At 48.2% G+C, this 25583-nt stretch overlaps 2 protein-coding genes across 6 annotated transcripts; one reads left to right on the top strand and one right to left on the bottom strand.

The window, feature by feature from the left end:
• Nucleotides 1-214: 214 nt before the first annotated feature.
• On the bottom strand, nucleotides 215-12651 carry LOC127305842 (uncharacterized). 5 transcript variants are annotated; one of them, XM_051336408.1, is made up of 9 exons: nucleotides 12300-12651; nucleotides 12017-12193; nucleotides 11756-11826; nucleotides 11034-11156; nucleotides 5311-5410; nucleotides 2708-2952; nucleotides 1545-2619; nucleotides 1184-1428; nucleotides 215-1087 (listed from the first exon to the last, which is right to left on the bottom strand). In XM_051336408.1, exons 5-9 carry the CDS (start codon nucleotides 5321-5323, stop codon nucleotides 428-430), a joined length of 2238 nt encoding a protein of 745 aa, XP_051192368.1. In that variant the 5' UTR covers nucleotides 5324-5410; nucleotides 11034-11156; nucleotides 11756-11826; nucleotides 12017-12193; nucleotides 12300-12651; the 3' UTR covers nucleotides 215-427. The 5 variants fall into 5 exon arrangements, with proteins under 5 accessions (XP_051192368.1, XP_051192369.1, XP_051192366.1 ...); XM_051336409.1 differs by lacking the exon at nucleotides 5311-5410; XM_051336406.1 differs by lacking the exons at nucleotides 11034-11156; nucleotides 11756-11826; nucleotides 12017-12193; nucleotides 12300-12651 and adding an exon at nucleotides 3075-3623.
• Nucleotides 12652-21646: 8995 nt separating this feature from the next.
• On the top strand, nucleotides 21647-22270 carry LOC127309958 (uncharacterized). Its single transcript, XM_051340666.1, has one exon. It carries the CDS (start codon nucleotides 21647-21649, stop codon nucleotides 22268-22270), a length of 624 nt encoding a protein of 207 aa, XP_051196626.1.
• Nucleotides 22271-25583: the final 3313 nt, after the last annotated feature.

The following is a 25583-nucleotide window of genomic DNA, read 5'->3' as shown; positions in this document are numbered from 1 at the left end:
TGTGTCATAAATAGTAAATACACAACTAAGAGCTAAAAAAATAAAACTCATGTCGTAAAACTTAACCAACGTTTCAGGTTAAGATTGTGGTGAATTTGAAAGCCAGTGAGAACTTGTAAAAAATGCCTTCTCCACGGAACTCCCAAAGATTTCAACTTGAGAATTGGAGCAACGTCCAACCATCCCCGCCGACACGAAGAATAGCCAGACAATGTGGCAACCCAAGTGGAACCCATGGTTCGTATGTTATATGTGGATGGACTGGGATCCACCACGTGCGAAAAGAAGCAAGCTTTTCGTAAACTAAAATAAGCAAGTAAGCTAACTCAGTTACTCAGACAATTTAGTCGTGCGAAGTAATCAGCAGCACAACATATGCTGCGGACATCACACTGATTGAAATATGCTGGCTGCAAGCTTCAAACAACTATCCTACCTCTGCAGACACCACATCGTCCATGTCGTCGGGAACAAGGGACCAAGCAACAGCAACAGTTACCTGAGCTTCACCAACAATACATTCCCCCTGGCTTACGTAGCAATTTTGGGCCGTGAAATGGACACGACCTTCTGCATGGACAGCACCAGATTTGGAGTAGGCTTGTATGACAACGTCCAGCCCTCCTCCACGTTCTACAGAAACAACTTGCCTCCACAGATGTACGTACCCACGAGCACCTTTCAGCATTGGTTTACCTCTCGACTCAATCAGAACAATCTGGTTGGATGAGACTCCACAATCAGCTGCCACCATTGTCGCCCTTGGTAGTGGGGTGCAAGCAACCAGGCCGCCATATGCAAAACTTAAAGGCCATAGCTCTTTCTTCTTGACAATCTGGATGCTCAAGATAGTGGCCTGGACCGTTCGTTTAACTGGCTGCGAGCACAACTCTAGCGTACAGAAGACGTTCTTCAAGCACAGGGTTGATATGCCAGGACCGCATCCTCCGGTGTAACCCTGTGCACAAGTGATCAACGATTTGTCTTGAGAGTCTGCTGCACCTTTCACTTTCAGTTCGATCTCAAAGTAGACCGTATCCATGGACACGATTGCACGGGACGGACCAGTCAAGTGCAGAAAAGGATCCTGCAAGAAAGAAAGCATGCATCATCAATCAATCACTGTTAGCGTGCAATCAATCAAGATCAAAAAGAGAGAATCGATCTGCAAGCTAGTACATACATCCTGTGTCAATTCTTGGGCCATGGTCCTATCGCAAGAGAAGAGAATGTTTCGCCTGGAATCCAGGGTGTCTCGGACGGCAACCACACCGTACACAGACAATGGCAACTCAAAACTACCAGCAATGTCGTCTGTGAGTTTCAGTTGCATGGAGAAGATCTGCAAGGTATCCACGGCGGCGCCGGCACTGTCATATGGGATGATTCCAGGTGTGTAGTGTGTAAACAACATCGAACTCAGCACCGCTGCATGCACGCACCCAAGCAAGAAAATTATGCAATGGATTGTAAGCAGCAGGAAGTTCAAAGGAAATAAATAAAATGCTAACCGCCATAACCAGTGAAATAAGAGGCTGACGTACTTGAGTTTTCGAAGTGATCACAGTTTTTGCAACAATTAGATTCCCAGCTTAGACGGTACCAAGCGTAATCCGCCGCCTCCTCATCTGCCGTCTTCTTAGCCAATGCTGATTTACCTTTGTAGACATGGTTATCTTGGATGGTCATTGAATTGGTGGAACTGGAATCCGCTGATTCTTCATCCTTCGCCTTGGCCTTCTTCTTCGTTGGCAACTTATCTTGGCTGTGGAGGAAGGCCTTTGTCATCGCCATGCTCTCTTGTATCTTCTTTACCTTCACTGTACTCGCCTCTTGGTCAGATTCTTGAGCTTTCAAAATTTCTGTTACGGATTCTTCTGCTTTCCCAGCTTCTGTCACAGGAGCTTCTGCTTTCCCAACTTTTGTCAAAAAGTCTTCAGGTTTTCCAACTACCGAACCTCTGTCTGCCTGAAACGACACCACATCGTCCATGTCATCGGGAACAAGGGACCAAGCAACATCGACGGTTACCTGAGCTTCACCAACAACACATTCCTGCTGGCTTACAGAGCAAGTTTGGGACGTGAAATGGACGCGACCTTCTACATGGACAGCACCAGATTTGGAGTAGGCTTGTATGACAACGTCCAAACCTCCTCCACGTTCTACAGAAACAACTTGCCTCCACAGATGTACATGCCCATTAACACCTTTCGGCATTGGTCTACCTTTCGACTCAATCAGCACAATTTGGTTGGATGAGACTCCACTATCAGCGGACACCATTGTCGTCCTTGGTAGTGGGGTGCAAGCAACCAGTCCGCCATATGCAAAACTTAAAGGCCATAACTCTTTCTTCTTGACAATCTGGACAGTCAAGATAGTGGCCTGGACCGTTCGTTTAACTGGCTGCAAGCACAACTCTAGCGTGCAGAAGACGTTCTTGAAGCACAGGGTTGATATGCCAGAACCGCATCCTCCGGTGTAACCACGTGCACAAGTGATCAACGAATTGTCTTGAGACTCTGCTGCACCTTTTACTTTCAGTTGGATCTCAAAGTAGAGCATGTCCATGGAAACGATCGCACGGGACGGACCAGTCAAGTGCAGAAAAGGATCCTGCAAGCAAGCATCATCAATCAATCACTGTTAACATGCAATCAATCAAGATCTAAAAGAGAAAATCGATCTGCAAGATAATACATACATCCTGTGTCAGTTCTTGGGCCATGGTCCTATCGCAAGAGAATAGAATGTTTCGGCTGGAATCCACAGTGTCTCGAACAGCAACTACGCCGTACACAGACAATGGCAACTCAAAACCACCAGCAATGTCATCTGTGAGTTTGAGTTTCATGGAGAAGATCTGCAAGGTATCCACGGCGGCGCCAGCACTGTTGTATGGGATGATTCCGGGTGTGTAGTGTGTAAACTGCATTGAACTCAGCACCGCTGAGTGCACGCACCCAAGCAAAATAATTAACATGCAGTAGATCATAAGCAGCAGCAAGTTCGAAGGAAATAGATAGAATGCTGATCGACATAACCACTAATAAAGTAAGAGGATCACGTACTTAAGTTTTCGAAGTGATCACAGTTTTTGCAACAATTTGATTCCCAGTTTAGACGGTACCAAGCGTAATCCAACGCCTCCTCATCTGACGTCTTCTTGGCCAATGCTGATTTACCTTTGTCGAGATGGTTATCTTGGATGGCCACTAAATTGGTGGAACTGGGATCTGCTGATTCGTCATCATTCGCCTTCTTCTTCGTTGGCAACTTCTGTTGTCTCTGGAGGAAGGCCTTTGTCATCGCCATCCTCTCTTGTATCTTCTTTACCTTCGCCATCCTCGCCTCAGAGTCAGAGCTCACCCCCGCCATCTCAGACCTATTCCCGTCTCCTCCACGGCTTCCTTCCGCGTCGACGACTCGCTTCCCGCTGAATCTACCCCTACCAGACCAGTAGGGTAGGGCGCCCTCTTTCGCCGCCGCTCTGTTTTCTTTGGAAAACCTAGGCGTGTACAACGCGGCCACTTACCGATGGATCCCAAGATTCCGGATGACGTTTGGCGTCGGAAAAAAATTCTATGTGGCTTGGCCGCACAACCTTCCAGCTAGGGCCCCTGTCAGATTGTGACACCTGTCGCTTTAGAACTAATCTGAAAGCTTTCTACTTAATCTGACTCTTCATACATTAGTATACATGGAGAATAATGCACTACGTCCAGATGTACTAGCGGTGGATGTACAAGGCTGTAAAGTTTGCATCTGTGCAACCATGCACGCCATTGACAAGGAGTTGATCTGCAACATTCGAATGGCAAGCAAACACCTCTGTTCAGTGCATCTGCGGCGCCACTCGACCTTGTGATGGTGCGACATCAGCACGAGTATGGTCGGTGTCAAGCTGGCCCTGCTGAAGCAGGTCATGGGGTTCGTCGTCAACAAGCTGGGACCTGACCACCGCCTCAGCCTCGTCTCGTTCTCCTCCACCACACGCCGTCTCACACGTGTGTCCAACGACGGGAGGGCCTCGTCCAAGCGGCAAGCGTGCCGTTGAGTCCCTCGTCGCCTGCAGCTGGACCAACATCAAAGAAGGCCTCCACGAAACTGCCAGGATGATTGACGGCCGCCAATACTAGGACACCGTCTCCGCTGTCATCCTCATCTCCAACGGCTAGGACAGCTACACGCTACATCCAAGCCTCCAAGGTCACCGTCGGCCACCGACTAGAATGTGCTCGTGCCATCTTCCTTGATTCGCGTCGGCCACACCTTTGGTTCCGGCACCGATCAGGATTCGGCGGCGATGCACACCATCGCGGAGACCACCACCGGCATGTTCTCCTTCATCGAGAACAAGACGATCATCCAGGACTCATTTGCGCAGTGCATCAGAGGGCTCCTCTCAGTCGCAGCGCATTTTTTTTTCGAAATGGGGGTAAACCCCGGCTTCTGCATCATGACGATGCACACGGCCTTTTATTATAAAAAAGATCCAAAAAGTATATTTTACAACTCAGTCGCAGCGCATAAGTCACGCGTCTCCGTCGATTGCATCTGTCCTAACATCCGCATCCGGTTCGTCAAATCTGGACGATACAAGAACCGCGTCGACGCCGACGGGCGCATCACCACGGTGGACATTGGTGAGCTGTATGCCGATGAGGAGAAGTGCTTTTTGCTGCTTGTAGATTTGTTGAGAGTCACCGGCACTGGGAAGACGTCGACGTCAAGGTGCTGTTGAAGGCAAGTTGTGCCTACCGCCTACCGGGGATATGGTACGAGTTGTATGTCTTCCTTCTACAAACAGTAGATAAAGGCTAGATAAAAGAGCTTTGCGATTAGTGCTATAAGCTGACATGTTAAAATCCAAGGAGGGTAGCCAAATTTTCCGCTCACAATTTGCGTTCACGAGCGGCGGACGTTAGGGAAAACAGAGTTGGGGAGTCGTATGACTCCTTCCTCAACGGTTTAACCGATTCCAGCTCGGCCTAATTCTTTCCATAATAACATCTCAAAAAAAAATCTTAAACAGACATTTCTGCCGTGATTGGAATCGCGCACCAATCACGCACAAAAGAATTAGTAGAGGTTAAAATGTAATTAAGTTGGTTACGAAATCATGAACGGATGCAACAAAAAAACAGATTGCTATGATCAAATGTCTAAAAATCATGATTAAATAATCCAGAGAAGGTAAATACATGCATATATATATAGACATAAGAATGTGAAGCCAAGTACAACTTCATAAGAATGTGAAGCAAGCATTTAAAGAACAAGAAACAAGACCTTATGAACCCTCACCTTTCCTGGACATTTTCCACTCCTCTTATATCCTTCTCATAACACAAAATATGCCTGCGTTTGCAACATTCATGACAGCAAAAAATCGAGCTGACAAAGCCTATAATCCAGAAAAAAGAAGTGTTAAAACCTGAAGGTTTACGAATTAGTTTTGCATGAGCCATGACAAAGTTGTACTTAGTAGATGACCGGCAAAATGTAATTGATGCATGTGCATATTCTTAGCTCCCAATGCAACATAAACTTGAGGAGGAATACAGAATTTGCTGCACTAAATTAAAATTCACCGATCTCAAATCTTAAGTTGAACAAAAGAAGCTTCACAATGTTGATGCTTTAAGTGCTTCAATGAGCAAGGGATCAATTGCCTCATATTCTAAGTAGTGGCACGGCCACCGGGCTCAGGAGTGGCAACTGCATCAGGCTGGAGCGGCCAGAAGACGGCTGCAACCGCTTCGCCTGGCCGTTCTCTACCTTTGCCCACGTCACGGCCACCGGGTTCCCGCTCGAGCACTGGGACGAGCGCGGGATCAGGACGGCGTTCCGCTCCATTGGCCACGTCTGCTGCATCGACCAGCTGTGCCTGGATGAGCTGGACTTCTCCGCTGTGCGGCTGGTGATGAAGCTCGAGCGCGTCTCCGACGTGCCCGCTGCGCTCCTCGTCCGCGATGCCTTCGGCACAAGCTCCGCCGTGGTCAAGCTCCGCGTCGGGCACGCCTGGAGGTGCGATGAGGACGGAGACGCGGAGGGCTGCATCCACTACGGCTGCTCCCTCTGCGAGGCGGAGACCCAGGACGCGGGCGAGCAACCTCGGCCGTCGCGGATGAGCGACATCGACGACGACTCCGTCCGTGGCGCCTCCCCTCCACCACCTGCCTCGCTGCCACCGGCCTCCTCCGTCCTCAGCCTATGGGGGAGGATCGTGGCGCGGCGCCAGGACGATCTTGCCAGAGCCGCTTCCCTCGCCTCTCTCGATGGCCTGCCTGCGGACACGAACTCGCCCATGCCCACTGCGCTCATGGCCAGGCCGACGGAGCTGTGGGACCGGGTCCTCGCTCGGCGGATGGCAGCCCAGTTCCCTAAGGCCAGCCTTGACGCTTCCCAGGTTCCATCCTTGCTCCTGCTTCCTTCTTCCCTTCCCTCCAGCCCTTCCCTGACGGCCAAACCCCTCTTGTTGCAGTGGTACGATACTCTCCAGCTGCCGGCCACCCCGCTCCAGCCAGAACACGACGAGGGTGGCGACGAGCCCCAGCTGGCCGCCCCCGTCGACGACTACCCAGTTGACCTCCCCGCTGATGCTGCCTCCGATGCTGTGCACGAGGATGCTGCGCGCAAGCAACGAGTGCGTCGCAAGCGGGCGATGGACTCGGCGTTCAAGGCTCGGAGGAGTGCTCGTCTCGCGGAGAAGGAGGCGCCCCAGTTCGTCACCATCCTTTCCAAGGCTAAGGCGGCCAAGGCCTCCCACTACAACCTCTCTGGTGGCTCGCCGGCCTTGCGAGCGGCAGCGACCGCGGCAGGCTTTGGAGGTCTTTCTGACCCTGACCCGATTCCGCTCCCGCGCCTGAAGGACCTGGCGGTGGCATGCGGCGTCGATCCAGACGTTGTCGTCGACGGCGTGGAGGTGCCTTCTCCTTCCACATGATGACGCCCTGTTTGGGCATCCGACGGCGGCCGATCCGCCGCTTTGGTGGTGGAGGTCGTGCTCATCGGCCGTCACCGTCCCTGCGCGTGCCTAACTGTTGCTTCCGCTCCAACCGCTGCGTCGGGATTCCCCTGGAGCCGTTGTTCCCTTTATTTTCTTTGTTTTTTCCCCTTGTCTCTGGCCTTAGGCCTGTGTTGGAAGCTGCACGCCAACGGTTTTCTGTCCTGTACCCAGGTGCCTATCGCGTTTATCAAATGAATGGGAATGTATGTTTTACTTTAGGCTCCTGGAATGTGCGTGGGCTCGGTGACAGCGATAAATGTGGTGCGGTTAGATCTGATCTAGTCTCTGCTAGGCCCAGTGTTGTTGGGCTCCAAGAGTCTAAGCTTGGGCCCTTGACTGCCTCGAAAGCGGCCTCCTTTCTCCCCTCTGCGTTACGTTCGTTCGAATCTGTCGATGCCCTTGGCGCCTCTGGAGGGCTGGTTTCCGCCTGGGACAGCTCCTTGTTCTCCTTGGCCCACTCCTCCGCGTCACGCCACATCCTCTCCACGGACCTTACTGTCAACTGCGACAACAGTAAGTTCCGTTTCACCAATGTTTACGCCCCCTGTGCGACGGCCGCTAAACCCCAGTTCCTCCAAGACCTCGCGACACACGACCCTGGAGATGAGGTCCCTTGGATCATCGCCGGGGACTTCAATCTCACACGCCACCCCACGGATAGAAACAATGCCAACTTCTCGTCCTCGGAGGCTGAGCTCTTTAACGACACTATCAACGCTCTCGGGCTTATTGAACTTCCCCTCCGAGACCGCAAGTACACCTGGTCGAATATGCATGCTAACCCTACTCTTATCCGGCTCGACAGAGTCTTCATTAATCACGCTTGGAATGGCCGCTTCCCCTCTTCCGCCCTTTCTTCCATCACGCGTGACACTTCCGACCATGTGCCCCTTATGGCAAAAATCTCCTCTCGGATCCCCAGAGGAGGTTTCTTCCATTATGAGCCTTCCTGGCCCTCCATCAGCGCTTCCGCGCCTCTATTTCCAGCGCTTGGAACTCCACTTTCCGGAGGGACCCCACTGCGCGACTTGTTTCCCGTCTCAAGCTTTGCCGCGCCAAATGCAAGCAGTGGGCTCGTCGGGTTTCCCCCTGCTCCCAGAGAGAACACGACTGTCGTCTCCTTATTAACCTGATCGACCTCCTGGAAGAGGGGCGCCTCCTCACCCACCCTGAGAAACTCTTGCGTTCCCTTACTTTGGATGCTCTCCACCTGTCGATTAAAGAAAATTCCCTCTATTGGAGGACTAGAGCTAAGGTGCGCTATGCCCTCGAGGGCGACGAGAACACCAAATTTTTCCACGCTTCCGCCACCTGTCGGCTCCGTCGCAACTCCATCCCGCTCCTCTCGGTGGACGGGACGGAGACCTCGGACCACCCCGGAAAAGCCGCTATCCTCCACTCTTACTACTCTACCCTCCTTGGGACTGTCACCCCAGCCGCCTGGAATTTTGATGTCTCGTCTCTATACCCTCACACCTGTGCCCTGCCAGGGGGGATTACCGCTCCCTTCACGTCGGATGAGATTAAAACTTCTTTCACCACTATGAACAAAAATTCCAGTCCCGGGGCCTGATGGCTTCGGTCCGTCTTTCTACCGTGCTTTTTGGGCAACCATCTCCAAGGACGTCTTGGAGGTGTTCTCCTCCTTTTTCGACGGCTCGATCGACCTCACCCGTATTAACCGTGCCTTCCTGGTGCTCCTGCCCAAGATTGATGCCGCCGTTCACCCATCTCAATTCAGGCCCATCTCCCTCCAAAATTGCATTATGAAAGCTATCACAAAGGTGCTTACCACAAGGCTGCAGGTTGCCATCCAATCCCTGGTTGACGCCGACCAAACCGGCTTCCTCTCCGGCAGACGTATTTCGGAAAACATCGTCTACGCGGCGGATCTCCTTCGGTGCTGCCACTCTAGACGCGCCCCCACCCTCGTGTTCAAAATTGACTTTCGTAAAGCCTTTGACTCGGTTAACTGGGCCAGCCTCCTCACCATTTTGAGGGCTAGGGGGTTTGATGAACGCTGGTGCCTTTGGATGGAAAAAATCCTTGCCACAGGGCATACTTCCGTTTTGCTTAACGGTGTTCCCGGAAGCTGGATCCGCTGCCGAAACGGGCTTCGCCAGGGTGATCCTCTCTCACCCAACCTTTTCATCATTGTGGCAGACGTGCTGCAACGCCTTATCCGCCGAGCCTGGAACTCTGGCTCCCTGGCCCACCCCATTTCCCCCGATACCCCGTGCCCGATTCTCCAATACGCAGACGATACCCTGATCCTCTGCCAAGCTTCCCTTGAGGCTGCGATCTGCCTCAAGCAAGTCCTGGATGACTTCGCCTTGGCCACTGGGCTGGCGATCAACTTCCACAAATCTTGCTTCATTCCCATGCACACAGAGGCGTCTGTCGCCTCCGCTATGGCCTCCGTCTTAGGGTGCCCCATCTCTTCCTTCCCGCAACCTTACCTGGGCTTGCCCCTCTCGCCCACCAAACTCCCCAACTCGGCCTTCGCCCCTCTCCTCCTCTCCTTTGACCGTAGACTTTCAGGTTGGCGCGCGCATCTGTTGTCTGCTGGGGTAGACTTGTGTTATGTAATGCTGTTCTGAATAATCTTGCTACTTACTACATGTGTTCCTTTTTGCTACCACGTGGGGTCATTGAGAGTATTGATAAGAGACGCCATGCCTTCTTTTGGACTGGGAAGGATTCGTGTTCTGGTGCTCGCTGTCTAATTGCTTGGGATAAAGTTTTGTTGTCTAAGCAGGAGGGTGGCTTCGGCGTCAAGGATCTCCACCGGCAGAACATGTGCTTGCTCCTCAACTTTGTCCATAAACTACATCAAACTAACCACCTGCCTTGGAAGACTTGGTACTTCTCTCACACAGGTCGCGACTTTGGGGACCCCTCGCCCCCCCCCCCCCCCTCCTTCTTGGAGAGGATTGTTGCGGAGTGCCTTCCGCTCTACCGCTCTATTACCAGAGTGGCGGTGGTGGACGGCCGCTCCACTTCCTTCTGGCTGGATAAGTGGCTCCCGGGGGAGCCGCTCGCGACACGCTTCCCCGCCCTCTTCTCCCACAGCACGCGCCCCCACGCCTCCGTGGCCTCTGTGGTCTCGCTGGGGCTGGACCTCTAGAGCCGCCTCACTGGGGCTGCTGAGGATGAGCTCCGGGTTGTGCGACGCTTCATCGACACCACCTCGCTTTGTGAGGGGGGGCGACCACCGCTCCATCGACTCGCCGTCGGCGCCTTCCTTCTCCTCGCGTGCGGCCTACCGCGCCCTCTCGCCGGCGCGGCCCGTTGACTCTGCGGCCTGCTTGACCTGGTCCCTGAGGATCCCCACCAAGGTCAAGATCTTCGCGTACCTCCTCGACATCGACAGACTGAGCACCCGGGTGAACCTCTTCCACAAGGGGTGCGCCTCCTCCTCCGCATGTGCCGCCTGTGGTGCCCCCGAGACGGGGCGCCACCTGTTCTTCGACTGCCCAGAGCTGCTGAGCTCTGGGCTGCCCTGGATGTCCCAATCCCAGTCGGCAGCTTCTCTATTTGGGAGCTTCAGGGCCCCCCAGACATCCACGGGCGCGTGGCAGTTCGGTCTGGCGACCGTTCTCTGGTCCATTTGGAAGTCCAGGACCGACCTCGTCTTCAATGGGGTGACCCACTCTACCGCTTCGACCCTCCGTCGGGCCGGCGACGACCTCTCTCTTTGGAGGTGGCGACTCCGCCCGTCTGACCGAGAGCCACTCGACCGGCTCCGTTCCCGCCTTCTTACTAGAACTATTACATAGAATAAGAAAAACTCTCCCTCCCCCCCTGTATTTCCCTCATGTGTACATGGACTGGCTCCTTGGCCGCTTTCGAGTATGAATAACAACCGGTGGGGTCCCCCCCCCCCCCCCCGTCCACCTCGAAAAAAATATTCTAAGTAAAATATCACAGAAAATTAACCAATAATTATGGTCCCCGTACATGACAGAGGAGGAAACCTGCGGTTGCTATAAGGAAGTTCAAGATGAAAGGTACAAACCTTGATGGCGCGTTGGGAGCACTGCTTGCAGCTATGGCCAGGGGCGGAGCTCCCAGTAGGGCAAGGTAGGGCAGCCACCCTACCTTGATTTTTGGTGAATACACTTAGATGCGCGTGTTTTTTCTGAAAATTTTGAGTGGTCATACATCGAAAACGGACTCCGTATGAAAAAGTTATGCGTGTTTCAGTAAAAACACTGCGCAAAATCGATTACATGCAAAAAACATAGACTATTTTTACCTCCAAATAAAAAATCCTGTTATAGATTCAATATGAATAATATTGCTTGTATTACAGAGATTTATCATTGAATGTACCCTAGTATATACAAGATAAACTCGAGTTATTCATTATACATACTTGTAGAATTGAAGATTTTTAGATATTTTAAAGACAAGTAATACTTTCTCCGAACGTGTTATTACTCCATTAAGATGACATAGGGTTTACCTGTGACTACATCAACAATTGAAAGGAATTTTCTAGCAACAAAAATAATCAAAATCGAGTTGCGCATCGAACGAGGGATAATCAAACATCTTGATTATTTGAATTACATCATATTTTTTTAAGAAGATGTAAAGCTTTGCCGTTGAGTTAGCATTATTGGTATGTTTTTTTAGGTTATACTTATAATCAAATATTTTTTTATTTTTATTGTATTGAGATATTACTACTTTTTAGAACTATTTGGTATTTGCATCATTCAAAGTTCGCCCTACCTTAGATTTTTTTCGTCCTTCGCCACTGGCTATGGCGCTGCAGTTTCAGCACAATCTTGGTGGTTTTTTTCCTGAAGGAAGTCACAGAATAAGCATCACACAACTGCCAATAATCTTCAGAAGATGTTTAATTTAAACAGACAAAATATGATAGATGGAACTCATATGATATGCCAATCAGATAAATCCTAAACTATATTTTTTTTGGAAATCAATAGAAAATCACAAGAACTAAGTTGCATTACCAACAGTGGACATTACCATATTATCTGTTTCTCTTTAAGATAGAGTTGCCGTAGTCTGAACTTAAGAGTACAGAACGTTCCACGCCCCGCAGCAGCATCAAATCCATACCTCACATTACAACTACTGGAGTGGGAAAATGGCATTGGTTCTTGGCCAAAGCAACATAAAACGCCTCTATTCCCTCTGTTGTTTCTGGAAGAGGAAGACGCAATCAAACAAACTGCTGATTCAAATACAAGTAGTACCACATTCGAAATACACGCAGCTGAGGTTGTTTTCCTGCTAGTTGTGTTTGTACCTGGAGGCCAGGAGGCTGGGTACCTCACCGTCGACGAATTAGGCTGAGAAGGGTACCCGCAGGAGGCGGAGGTGACGGCGCGTGCCTCGCCATCAGAGATCCCGCGCTGAAGCAGAAACCCCGTCCCGCCGCCGCCACCTCCAGCACCATCGCCCCCCGTGGCTAAGATGGAGGCGCATGTGAGTGGAAGAACCACGCCGGCGCGGGCTCGGAATGGAATCTCCGGCGATCCGGAGAGGCAGGGGAGGGGGCGGTTGGCCGTCGCAGTCTTGGCGAGAGGAGCTTGAGAGGGGGAGTGAGGAGGACGGCGCGTGTCGGGTTTGGCTGTGGGTGAGTTTTTTTCCCGCAAGGTTTCGCTAGCGGTCGCGCGTTGGACGTCGAAATCAACAAATCTGACCCTTTTGTGAGAGTTCAGCACGCTTTCACCCTGTTTAAAAAAAATCAAAATCTGATCATTTTTTGGTAACGTCGGCACCAATGGCGTTGCCTTATCAGAGATATGGAAAGGCGGACAGGGAGTTGGTGCACATGTGCATCAATGCTCCTTTGGTTTCAGTTTTTTGAAAATTTTAAAATCTCACATTTATATGTTTTCAAAACTTATGGCGCTAAATATCTAGATAGATATGTACGTGAGAAATGTATGCAAAAAATTTCTGGTCAAAAATACTTTAAATTTCAGGAAATACAAAAAAACAAATTTTTGATGAAAGGATACACTATTGTAATACTATTTTACTACTACCTCTATCCATTTTTATATGTCAAAAATTTATCAAAATTCGAATGTATCTAGAAATTTTTTAGGCATAGATACATCCAAATTTAGACGAACCACTGGACATCTATTAACGGACGGAGAGAGTACCATTTACTGTCAGAAATTTGTCTTTTTATATTGTTTAAAATACAAACTATTTTTAACGGGATTTTTTTGCATACACCGTACCTGTATATATTTATTTTTATATTTAATGCCATAATTTTTTGAGACTTAGAAATATGAGATTTAAATTTTTTCATATATTTGAAAGTGAAGAGAGCATAATTCCAGCCAAATGTAAATCACACTGTCATGGGTTATTCTTATACCTGTTTGCCAAGTTTTCTGCTGGACGTCAAAATGAGTGAAAGTACTAGGCCTCCTATTTAGTGACAAGAACAAGCAACTATCTTGCCGGCTGCCAGGACATGTCCCTCCTGCACCAATAGCATCAAGTAATATTGTAAAAACAAATAATAGGATACGAAAATACGGCATGAAGTTGCATAAGATACGAAAAGATGGCTGCAGGTGCCACTAGAAGTTATTAATAACAAATAACAGCAAGGCAAACAAATACTTTTCATATGGCAATACAGTGCCATAGCAGTTAACATATCCACTACTATTAAACAAGCAAACTTGATCTTTCTTAAGTACACCCAGCTAATTGTACATGAATCAACCAAAACCGCCGGATCGTTCCCACTTCGTACAACTAACGTCACAGATGCAGCCAATTAAAACTAATTGTGCACCCAGCGATTACCACGGCGGAGCGCACCCCAGCAGACGAAAACTTCCACCAAACATCCACGCCCACCAGCAGAAAAAAAAGAACCTCAATTAACGGTGGATGGACTAATTGCTCTCACGATCGCTCCAGGAAAAAAAGTAACTAGCTGAATTAACGGTGGAATAATATTGCTCTCAGGATCGCCTACTCTAAATGGCTCCAGCAAAAATAGCAAGAATCTGAATTAACGGTTGACTAATATTGCTCTCACGATCACCTACTCCAAAGCGCCGATGACTGATTGCTCTCCCGATCACCTGCTCCAAAGCGCCGGTGACTGATTGCCCATCGGCGCCATTCCCGCCCGCCGCCTCCAAAGCCGCCACAATCCTGCCTGCTCGCCGCCTAGCTCGTCATACGTCGTCCTAAACCATGCGCTGCTAGGCCTGCCATGCGCCGTACTCACCCACGCGCCACCTAGCTCGTACGCAACTCGTCGTGGCAATCGCCCGGAGACCGCGACCGGCATCCGACGACCTCGACCTTCATACCAGGTATGATATTCTGGTTCTTCAATCAATGAACAATATGTAGACCGGCATCCTGGACATCTCTTTCTGCGAAGTAGTGTCGACATATATGATTCTGAAATGTAAATGCATAAACATAATGAGTTCTTACAAATTCAAGTTGGGCCTATCGTTCGTGCTTTGTAGCTACTACATCATAATTCATTAAAATTCCAGCCAAATGTAAATCACACTGTCATGGGTTATTCTTATACTTGTTTGCCAAGTTTTCTGCTGGACGTCAAAATGAGTGAAAGTACTAGGCCTCCTATTTAGTGACAAGAACAAGCAACTATCTTGCCGGCTGCCAGGACATGTCCCTCCTGCACCAATAGCATCAAGTAATATTGTAAAAACAAATAATAGGATACGAAAATACGGCATGAAGTTGCATAAGATACGAAAAGATGGCTGCAGGTGCCACTAGAAGTTATTAATAACAAATAACAGCAAGGCAAACAAATACTTTTCACATGGCAATACAGTGCCATAGCAGTTAACATATCCACTACTATTAAACAAGCAAACTTGATCTTTCTTAAGTACACCCAGCTAATTGTACATGAATCAACCAAAACCGCCGGATCGTTCCCACTTCGTACAACTAACGTCACAGATGCAGCCAATTAAAACTAATTGTGCACCCAGCGATTACCACGGCGGAGCGCACCCCAGCAGACGAAAACTTCCACCAAACATCCACGCCCACCAGCAGAAAAAAAAGAACCTCAATTAACGGTGGATGGACTAATTGCTCTCACGATCGCTCCAGGAAAAAAAGTAACTAGCTGAATTAACGGTGGAATAATATTGCTCTCAGGATCGCCTACTCTAAATGGCTCCAGCAAAAATAGCAAGAATCTGAATTAACGGTTGACTAATATTGCTCTCACGATCACCTACTCCAAAGCGCCGATGACTGATTGCTCTCCCGATCACCTGCTCCAAAGCGCCGGTGACTGATTGCCCATCGGTGCCATTCCCGCCCGCCGCCTCCAGGCCGCCACAATCCTGCCTGCCTGCCGCCTAGCCTGTCATACGTCGTCCTAAACCATGCGCTGCTAGGCCTGCCATGCGCCGTACTCACCCACGCGCCACCTAGCCTGTACGCAACTCGTCGTGGCAATCGCCCTGGAGACCGCGACCTGCAGCCGACGACCTCGACCTTCATACCAGGTATGATATTCTGGTTCTTCAATCAATGAACAATATGTAGACCGGCATCCTGGACGTCTCTTTCTGCGAAGTAGTGTCGACATATATGATTCTGAAATGTAAATGCATAAACATAATGAGTTCTTACAAATTCAAGTTGGGCCTATCGTTCGTGCTTTGTAGCTACTACATCATAATTCATTAAAATTCCAGCCAAATGTAAATCACACTGTCATGGGTTATTCTTATACTTGTTTGCCAAGTTTTCTGCTGGACGTCAAAATGAGTGAAAGTACTAGGCCTCCTATTTAGTGACAAGAACAAGCAACTATCTTGCCAGCTGCCAGGACATGTCCCTCCTGCACCAATAGCATCAAGTAATATTGTAAAAACAAATAATAGGATACGAAAATACAGCATGAAGTTGCATAAGATACGAAAAGATGGCTGCAGGTGCCACTAGAAGTTATTAATAACAAATAACAGCAAGGCAAACAAATACTTTTCATATGGCAATACAGTGCCATAGCAGTTAACATATCCACTACTATTAAACAAGCAAACTTGATCTTTCTTAAGTACACCCAGCTAATTGTACATGAATCAACCAAAACCGCCGGATCGTTCCCACTTCGTACAACTAACGTCACAGATGCAGCCAATTAAAACTAATTGTGCACCCAGCGATTACCACGGCGGAGCGCACCCCAGCAAACGAAAACTTCCGCCAAACATCCACGCCCACCAGCAAAAAAAAAAGAACCTCAATTAACGGTGGATGGACTAATTGCTCTCACGATCGCTCCAGGAAAAAAAGTAACTAGCTGAATTAACGGTGGAATAATATTGCTCTCAGGATCGCCTACTCTAAATGGCTCCAGCAAAAATAGCAAGAATCTGAATTAACGGTTGACTAATATTGCTCTCACGATCACCTACTCCAAAGCGCCGATGACTGATTGCTCTCCCGATCACCTGCTCCAAAGCGCCGGTGACTGATTGCCCATCGGCGCCATTCCCGCCCGCCGCCTCCAGGCCGCCACAATCCTGCCTGCCTGCCGCCTAGCCTGTCATACGTCGTCCTAAACCATGCGCTGCTAGGCCTGCCATGCGCCGTACTCACCCACGTGCCACCTAGCCTGTACGCAACTCGTCGTGGCAATCGCCCTGGAGACCGCGACCTGCAGCCGACGACCTCGACCTTCATACCAGGTATGATATTCTAGTTCTTCAATCAATGAACAATATGTAGACCGGCATCCTGGACGTCTCTTTCTGCGAAGTAGTGTCGACATATATGATTCTGAAATGTAAATGCATAAACATAATGAGTTCTTACAAATTCAAGTTGGGCCTATCGTTCGTGCTTTGTAGCTACTACATCATAATTCATTAAAATTCCAGCCAAATGTAAATCACACTGTCATGGGTTATTCTTATACTTGTTTGCCAAGTTTTCTGCTGGACGTTAAAATGAGTGAAAGTACTAGGCCTCCTATTTAGTGACAAGAACAAGCAACTATCTTGCCAGCTGCCAGGACATGTCCCTCCTGCACCAATAGCATCAAGTAATATTGTAAAAACAAATAATAGGATACGAAAATACAGCATGAAGTTGCATAAGATACGAAAAGATGGCTGCAGGTGCCACTAGAAGTTATTAATAACAAATAACAGCAAGGCAAACAAATACTTTTCATATGGCAATACAGTGCCATAGCAGTTAACATATCCACTACTATTAAACAAGCAAACTTGATCTTTCTTAAGTACACCCAGCTAATTGTACATGAATCAACCAAAACCGCCGGATCGTTCCCACTTCGTACAACTAACGTCACAGATGCAGCCAATTAAAACTAATTGTGCACCCAGCGATTACCACGGCGGAGCGCACCCCAGCAAACGAAAAACTTCAAATCAAACATCCACGCCCACCAGCAAAAAAAAAGAACCTCAATTAACGGTGGATGGACTAATTGCTCTCACGATCGCTCCAGGAAAAAAAGTAACTAGCTGAATTAACGGTGGAATAATATTGCTCTCAGGATCGCCTACTCTAAATGGCTCCAGCAAAAATAGCAAGAATCTGAATTAACGGTTGACTAATATTGCTCTCACGATCACCTACTCCAAAGCGCCGATGACTGATTGCTCTCCCGATCACCTGCTCCAAAGCGCCGGTGACTGATTGCCCATCGGCGCCATTCCCGCCCGCCGCCTCCAGGCCGCCACAATCCTGCCTGCCTGCCGCCTAGCCTGTCATACGTCGTCCTAAACCATGCGCTGCTAGGCCTGCCATGCGCCGTACTCACCCACGTGCCACCTAGCCTGTACGCAACTCGTCGTGGCAATCGCCCTGGAGACCGCGACCTGCAGCCGACGACCTCGACCTTCATACCAGGTATGATATTCTAGTTCTTCAATCAATGAACAATATGTAGACCGGCATCCTGGACGTCTCTTTCTGCGAAGTAGTGTCGACATATATGATTCTGAAATGTAAATGCATAAACATAATGAGTTCTTACAAATTCAAGTTGGGCCTATCGTTCGTGCTTTGTAGCTACTACATCATAATTCATTAAAATTCCAGCCAAATGTAAATCACACTGTCATGGGTTATTCTTATACTTGTTTGCCAAGTTTTCTGCTGGACGTCAAAATGAGTGAAAGTACTAGGCCTCCTATTTAGTGACAAGAACAAGCAACTATCTTGCCGGCTGCCAGGACATGTCCCTCCTGCACCAATAGCATCAAGTAATATTGTAAAAACAAATAATAGGATACGAAAATACGGCATGAAGTTGCATAAGATACGAAAAGATGGCTGCAGGTGCCACTAGAAGTTATTAATAACAAATAACAGCAAGGCAAACAAATACTTTTCATATGGCAATACAGTGCCATAGCAGTTAACATATCCACTACTATTAAACAAGCAAACTTGATCTTTCTTAAGTACACCCAGCTAATTGTACATGAATCAACCAAAACCGCCGGATCGTTCCCACTTCGTACAACTAACGTCACAGATGCAGCCAATTAAAACTAATTGTGCACCCAGCGATTACCACGGCGGAGCGCACCCCAGCAGACGAAAACTTCCACCAAACATCCACGCCCACCAGCAGAAAAAAAGAACCTCAATTAACGGTGGATGGACTAATTGCTCTCACGATCGCTCCAGGAAAAAAAGTAACTAGCTGAATTAACGGTGGAATAATATTGCTCTCAGGATCGCCTACTCTAAATGGCTCCAGCAAAAATAGCAAGAATCTGAATTAACGGTTGACTAATATTGCTCTCACGATCACCTACTCCAAAGCGCCGATGACTGATTGCTCTCCCGATCACCTGCTCCAAAGCGCCGGTGACTGATTGCCCATCGGCGCCATTCCCGCCCGCCGCCTCCAGGCCGCCACAATCCTGCCTGCCTGCCGCCTAGCCTGTCATACGTCGTCCTAAACCATGCGCTGCTAGGCCTGCCATGCGCCGTACTCACCCACGTGCCACCTAGCCTGTACGCAACTCGTCGTGGCAATCGCCCTGGAGACCGCGACCTGCAGCCGACGACCTCGACCTTCATACCAGGTATGATATTCTGGTTCTTCAATCAATGAACAATATGTAGACCGGCATCCTGGACGTCTCTTTCTGCGAAGTAGTGTCGACATATATGATTCTGAAATGTAAATGCATAAACATAATGAGTTCTTACAAATTCAAGTTGGGCCTATCGTTCGTGCTTTGTAGCTACTACATCATAATTCATTAAAATTCCAGCCAAATGTAAATCACACTGTCATGGGTTATTCTTATACCTGTTTGCCAAGTTTTTATTGGACGTCAAAATGAGTGAAAGTACTAGGCCTCCTATTTAGTGACAAGAACAAGCAACTATCTTGCCGGCTGCCAGGACATGTCCCTCCTGCACCAATAGCATCAAGTAATATTGTAAAAACAAATAATAGGATACGAAAATACGGCATGAAGTTGCATAAGATACGAAAAGATGGCTGCAGGTGCCACTAGAAGTTATTAATAACAAATAACAGCAAGGCAAACAAATACTTTTCATATGGCAATACAGTGCCATAGCAGTTAACATATCCACTACTATTAAACAAGCAAACTTGATCTTTCTTAAGTACACCCAGCTAATTGTACATGAATCAACCAAAACCGCCGGATCGTTCCCACTTCGTACAACTAACGTCACAGATGCAGCCAATTAAAACTAATTGTGCACCCAGCGATTACCACGGCGGAGCGCACCCCAGCAGACGAAAACTTCCACCAAACATCCACGCCCACCAGCAGAAAAAAAGAACCTCAATTAACGGTGGATGGACTAATTGCTCTCACGATCGCTCCAGGAAAAAAAGTAACTAGCTGAATTAACGGTGGAATAATATTGCTCTCAGGATCGCCTACTCTAAATGGCTCCAGCAAAAATAGCAAGAATCTGAATTAACGGTTGACTAATATTGCTCTCACGATCACCTACTCCAAAGCGCCGATGACTGATTGCTCTCCCGATCACCTGCTCCAAAGCGCCGGTGACTGATTGCCCATCGGCGCCATTCCCGTCCGCCGCCTCCAGGCCGCCACAATCCTGCCTGCCTGCCGCCTAGCCTGTCATACGTTGTCCTAAACCATGCGCTGCTAGGCCTGCCATGCGCCGTACTCACCCACGCGCCACCTAGCCTGTACGCAACTCGTCGTGGCAATCGCCCTGGAGACCGCGACCTGCAGCCGACGACCTCGACCTTCATACCAGGTATGATATTCTGGTTCTTCAATCAATGAACAATATGTAGACCGGCATCCTGGACGTCTGTTTCTGCGAAGTAGTGTCGACATATATGATTCTGAAATGTAAATGCATAAACATAATGAGTTCTTACAAATTCAAGTTGGGCCTATCGTTCGTGCTTTGTAGCTACTACATCATAATTCATTAAAATTCCAGCCAAATGTAAATCACACTGTCATGGGTTATTCTTATACCTGTTTGCCAAGTTTTCTGCTGGACGTCAAAATGAGTGAAAGTACTAGGCCTCCTATTTAGTGACAAGAACAAGCAACTATCTTGCCGGCTGCCAGGACATGTCCCTCCTGCACCAATAGCATCAAGTAATATTGTAAAAACAAATAATAGGATACGAAAATACGGCATGAAGTTGCATAAGATACGAAAAGATGGCTGCAGGTGCCACTAGAAGTTATTAATAACAAATAACAGCAAGGCAAACAAATACTTTTCATATGGCAATACAGTGCCATAGCAGTTAACATATGTCAATCTTTGCCTTCATGAGCCCCTGCAGGAATCAAGTTATTCATATGGCTTCTAACGCTCCCAACGGGCCACGGACCCCGTTCCAGGATATAAGCAACAACCACTCCTTTGGTAAATATAATATCAACAAACAATAGCTCATGATCCCTAACGGTGCTTAAATTCTTAGCTATGTCATGTATCTATGCAGACCCTAAAGAACTAAAGAGGCAGAGGGACAGAGAACGGTATGCACTAAATAGATATGACATCCACAGAGGCAGTCCCGTGAAAATAAAAAGGCTTAACTGTTGTACCGCATACACCCTTGGCAATGTCCCAAGGTAATGAGGACCAGCTACCAGGTAATGGCTCAACAAAATAATGCCTATCAAATACTTGTACAAGGCATTGCTTGCAAAGGTGAGTTCCATGGGCCTAATAGCAATTGCAACTGCTACATCTGGTATAGCTGCATCGATTATGCCTGGAGGCCGGACTGCGCATTCCAGGTTCAAATTTCCAATCAAACTTACTGACAACAGCATGTGTAGTTTCACAAAGCAGAGTGGCACGGCAGAGTTGCTTAAACAGGCATCCTTGATAATCTGGGATGAAGTTGCTATGACAAAACGTCAAGCCGTTGAGACGCTTGATAGATTATTACAGGATATAATGGAATCTCCCTTGCCGTTTGGGGGAAAGGTTGTTGTCTTTGGTGGGGATTTCAGGCAGGTCCTTCCCGTTGTGACACGTGGGACAAGAGCATAAATAACGGATGCTACACTTCTCAGATCCTATCTATGGGAGAAGACCCGAAAGATACGCCTCACACGCAATATGCGGGCACAGGATGATCCTTGGTTTTCCGAATACCTCCTAAGGATCGGCAATGGAACAAAAGAGACTATTGGCAACGACTATGTGCGTCTCCCTGATGAAATTGTGATTGGCTACACCGAGAATAAAAAAGCTATTAACAGGCTCATCGAAGATGTCTTCCCTGCGCTGCATGCCAATGCTAGATCGAGAGAGTACATGAGTGCACGTGCAATTCTTTCGATCAAAAATGAGCATGTGGATGCTCTAAATGACAAGATGATCTCCAGGTTTCCAGGTGAAGAAAAGTTATACCATAGCTTCGACTCAATCGAGGATGACTTGCAGAATAATTACACAATTGATTTTTTGAACTCAGTCACACCAAATGGATTGCCACAGCATGTTTTGAGATTAAAGGTTAACTGCCCTGTCATTCTACTTCGGAACCTTGACCCTCATAATGGCCTATGCAATGGAACACGACTTATGATCAGAGCCTTCCAGGATAATGCAATCGACGCGGAGATAGTTGGTGGTCAGCATGCTGGAAAGAGGGTGTCATACCTAGGGTCCCTATGTCGCCTTCGGAGAACATCTCACTTCCCTTCAAACTCAAGAGAAAACAGTTTCCCATCCGCCTAAGTTTTGCAATGACCATTAACAAGGCACAGGGTCAGACCATACCACACGTCGGTATTTACCTTCCCAAACCTGTATTCTCACATGGCCAACTATATGTTGCACTGTCAAGGGGAGTGTCAAGAAATACGACACGGATTTTGGCCAAGCCGAACAATGAAGTTGATAAATCTGGGAAAAGCACCAAAAACATTGTCTATCGAGATGTTTTAGAGGAGTGAAGAAGGTGCGTTAGGTTTATTTGCATCTATGTTGTTGTATCTACATAACTATATTTGCTGCTAACCATGGTTCTTGTTCATTTGCAGGTTTTGGTCAGACCAAACTATATATAAGCATGAAAGAGGACGGACGTCGATGCTGGATATAAATGAGTCACTGATTTGTACAAGTCACCAGATCTGTATCTATAATACCCCCACTCTGTAATAAAGCATGGGATGCTTTGCTATTCAGTGACTATACAATGTTTCTTTTTGTATTTTTTTATCAACAATAAAGATCATTTCAGGAAGTTCTTGTCCAATTTTACATTCAGAGCACGGTGCTTAACAGTTTTGGTGCCGCTGATGATAAACATAAAGCATGTGTGATTGTTATTTGTCATTTCTATATTTATGCCGAATCTCTCAAAACTTGGTACTGTGTCTTATCTTATCTATCACCTACTTGTAGAGTCACTATTTTTTAAGCTTGCCACATCCATGGCTATAATTACCCCACTCTGTAATAAAATAAAGCATGGGATGGCTCAACTATGTTCTCAATATACCTTCTCCGCTTTGCTATTCAGAGCGGAATGTATTACACGATGGTTTGTAAGAACTACATATTCACTTTATTATTGTCCATTTGGCAGTATTTCCATTTTATGTTTGAAATGTTTGAATATTCAGATCCATGAATCGAAGCTGAATTCAGGGTAACTTTTCATGTTCAACCGACAAGGTTCCCACCATCTAGGGCCGCCGCCCCGGCATCCTCGATCTTGCACCCGTGCAACGAAAGGCACCACCTTGACAGGACTTCGAGACACACCGAAGTTAGCCGAGGCCAGTAGACAACAGGAGGACTGCCCTCCGACAGACATGACCCTCCGTGCCGTCGGCCCAGTGTGCCAGCAGACCCCCCTAGCTAGGGTGGCATGGCAACCTCCGGGAAGGTATGGGGTGGAACAAGGCTGCCAGACCCAGATCGCCCCCTGGCCTAGATCCGGCCGGTGCGGCCGCCCAGCCGCACCCCTCGCGCCCACCATAACTGCCTGTTGCCCCAAAACGTTTGCGCCGTTGTCGCCAGTCACCGTCGTCAGGAGGGCCGACCGCCACCGGATCAGATCATGTCGGGGAAGCACACGAGCCGCCGGCCTCCGCCTCCCACGGAGACGGCGTCCACATCGCTCCCCAAGCCGCCTCGAGAAGCACGAACCACTTTGGCCGCAGGCCGCCGGCCAGCCTACCCCGGATGCGCCGAGATCCGCGCGGAAGATAGCGCCTCCGGTGGCGCCGCCCGCGTCTATGACCAGAGGAGCAAGGAGAGGGAGGTCCGCCACCGCCAGCACCGGCCGAGCTTTGCCCGGCGGCTTCAGCCGCCGCCGGCTGCGGGGGAAGGAGGGGGCGAGGACCTAGGCGCGGGGCAATTTTAGGGTTTGCCCGAGTGCCCGCGGGAGTGCTCGAGGCGAACAGTTTTTCATTTAATTTTTATTTTACCACGACATTATCAAGCCCTATGTTGGATCTTTGATTCTTTGTAGTTCGATATAGGTCCAACATACATGCCGAAACAAAAGAAATACACACCAGACTACCATCAGCCTCTTACATATGCATATTAATTAGTGTTGCTTCAGGTCTTGCATTATATATCCTCTACCGCTTTCTCTTCTTGCCCTTCTGATTGGACGCTAGATTGACAATGATCTCTTTCAAAATGAAGGGATAGATCATAGCTATATGCTTCCAGCCATCAGTCGCCATTACTTTATCCAAACACTTGGGAGATTGCACTTGGGTCACTTGGATAAACTTGAAGCACGCCTCCATCAATCTGTGGCAATGGTGCTGCTCAGCTAGAGCGAGAGTAGATATCAGAGAGCTCTCACATATGAGCTCACACATATTTTTTTCACATGGAACTTGAGATGATGGAGATCATATCTGTCTGCCGCTACAAACAAAGCCTTGCAGCCACACTACATATTCTACGTTTTCTCTTCTTGCCCTTTTCTTGACAACTTCTGCTTTGCCTCCCTCGGTGTTGTGGTCGATGTCCATCCGGACACTAGTGAAGACAGGGCATTTAATCCCGGCCCGTAAAGATCTTTAATCCCGGTTCTTCAACCGCGACTAAACAAGCGGGACTAGAGGTCCAACCTGTAGACCCGGTCCTGCTACCAGCCGGGACCAATGTCCCTCCACGTGGTCGTCGCGGAGCGGGCTGGGGCCAACCCCTTTAGTCCCGGCTCGTAACACGGAACAGGTGCGCCCTTATCAGCGCCCTTAGAAATAGGTTGGTTGTTAGAACCCTTTCCAAAGATTACTTTTAAATCCTTGACCATACCAAATACTTCAACACCAGTATGGGTGACAGGCTTCGGCCGGGATTCTGCCTTACCATCGAAATGCTTGTCTTTTTTCCTTTAAGGAATGCGTTTGCGGAAGAAAACAACGATTGTAGGGGTACACATATTTCGTCTGGGCGGTCGCAAATGGTCGCGGCGTGTCCGTTTACGTCGGGCTGTTGGAGATGCCCTTGAAAAAAAAAAGCAAGTGGGAAATGCCATCATTCGTTTGCAACTGTTGCAATCAGTGAGAAGACCTTTAAGGAACCAATGTAGAAGTCATCCACCAAATTAACTAGAAACAATAAAAACGATTCCACTTTGAGATTTCTTCCACGACATGAAATATAAAATGAGTATCAATTGGGTGTTATGGTGGGCTAGAGTATCTAAGAAAACAAAGATATGACAAAGTACACTAGATCATGGATGCGCGCGTTGCCGCGCCCGTCCTTCTCGAGGGAAAACCCTATATATATGTAAACAAAGTTACGCCAATCGGAAAAACTAATACAAGTAGACAATATTTAAGAGCAAAATTTCGAGATCTTTAACAACAAGAAGTATTCCCGATATTTAGGACAACTAATATAATTTCAGCAGTACACCTTAGACTAGTCATAGTGGGAAGTAACATAGAGTAGTAACATGCATATGTTACTACTCTATGTTACTATCTCCATAGTGGGTAGTAACACATGTGTGGTGTCATGCAAAGTCATATTAATTAGGTTGTAGACTTATCTAGTCTTGGGAAAT

The sequence above is a fragment of the Lolium perenne genome, chromosome 6 (assembly GCF_019359855.2).
Source record: "Lolium perenne isolate Kyuss_39 chromosome 6, Kyuss_2.0, whole genome shotgun sequence".
Taxonomy (NCBI): Eukaryota; Viridiplantae; Streptophyta; class Magnoliopsida; order Poales; family Poaceae; genus Lolium; species Lolium perenne.
The sequence above is the reverse complement of the archived record's forward strand: the minus strand, read 5'-3'. Positions and strand labels throughout refer to the sequence as shown.

Bases quoted from the DNA above. Each gene is read 5' to 3' on its own strand.
- LOC127305842 (XM_051336406.1), bottom strand. From the start codon at position 3,381: ATGGCGGGGGTGAGCTCTGACTCTGAGGCGAGGATGGCGAAGGTAAAG. The intron at 2,953-3,074 runs GTACGTGATCCT...GCGTGCACTCAG, and splicing joins TGATCACTTCGAAAACTTAA to CGGTGCTGAGTTCAATGCAG. The intron at 2,620-2,707 runs GTATGTATTATC...GCTTGCTTGCAG, and splicing joins CCCAAGAACTGACACAGGAT to GATCCTTTTCTGCACTTGAC.
- LOC127309958 (XM_051340666.1), top strand. From the start codon at position 21,647: ATGCGGGCACAGGATGATCCTTGGTTTTCCGAATACCTCCTAAGGATC.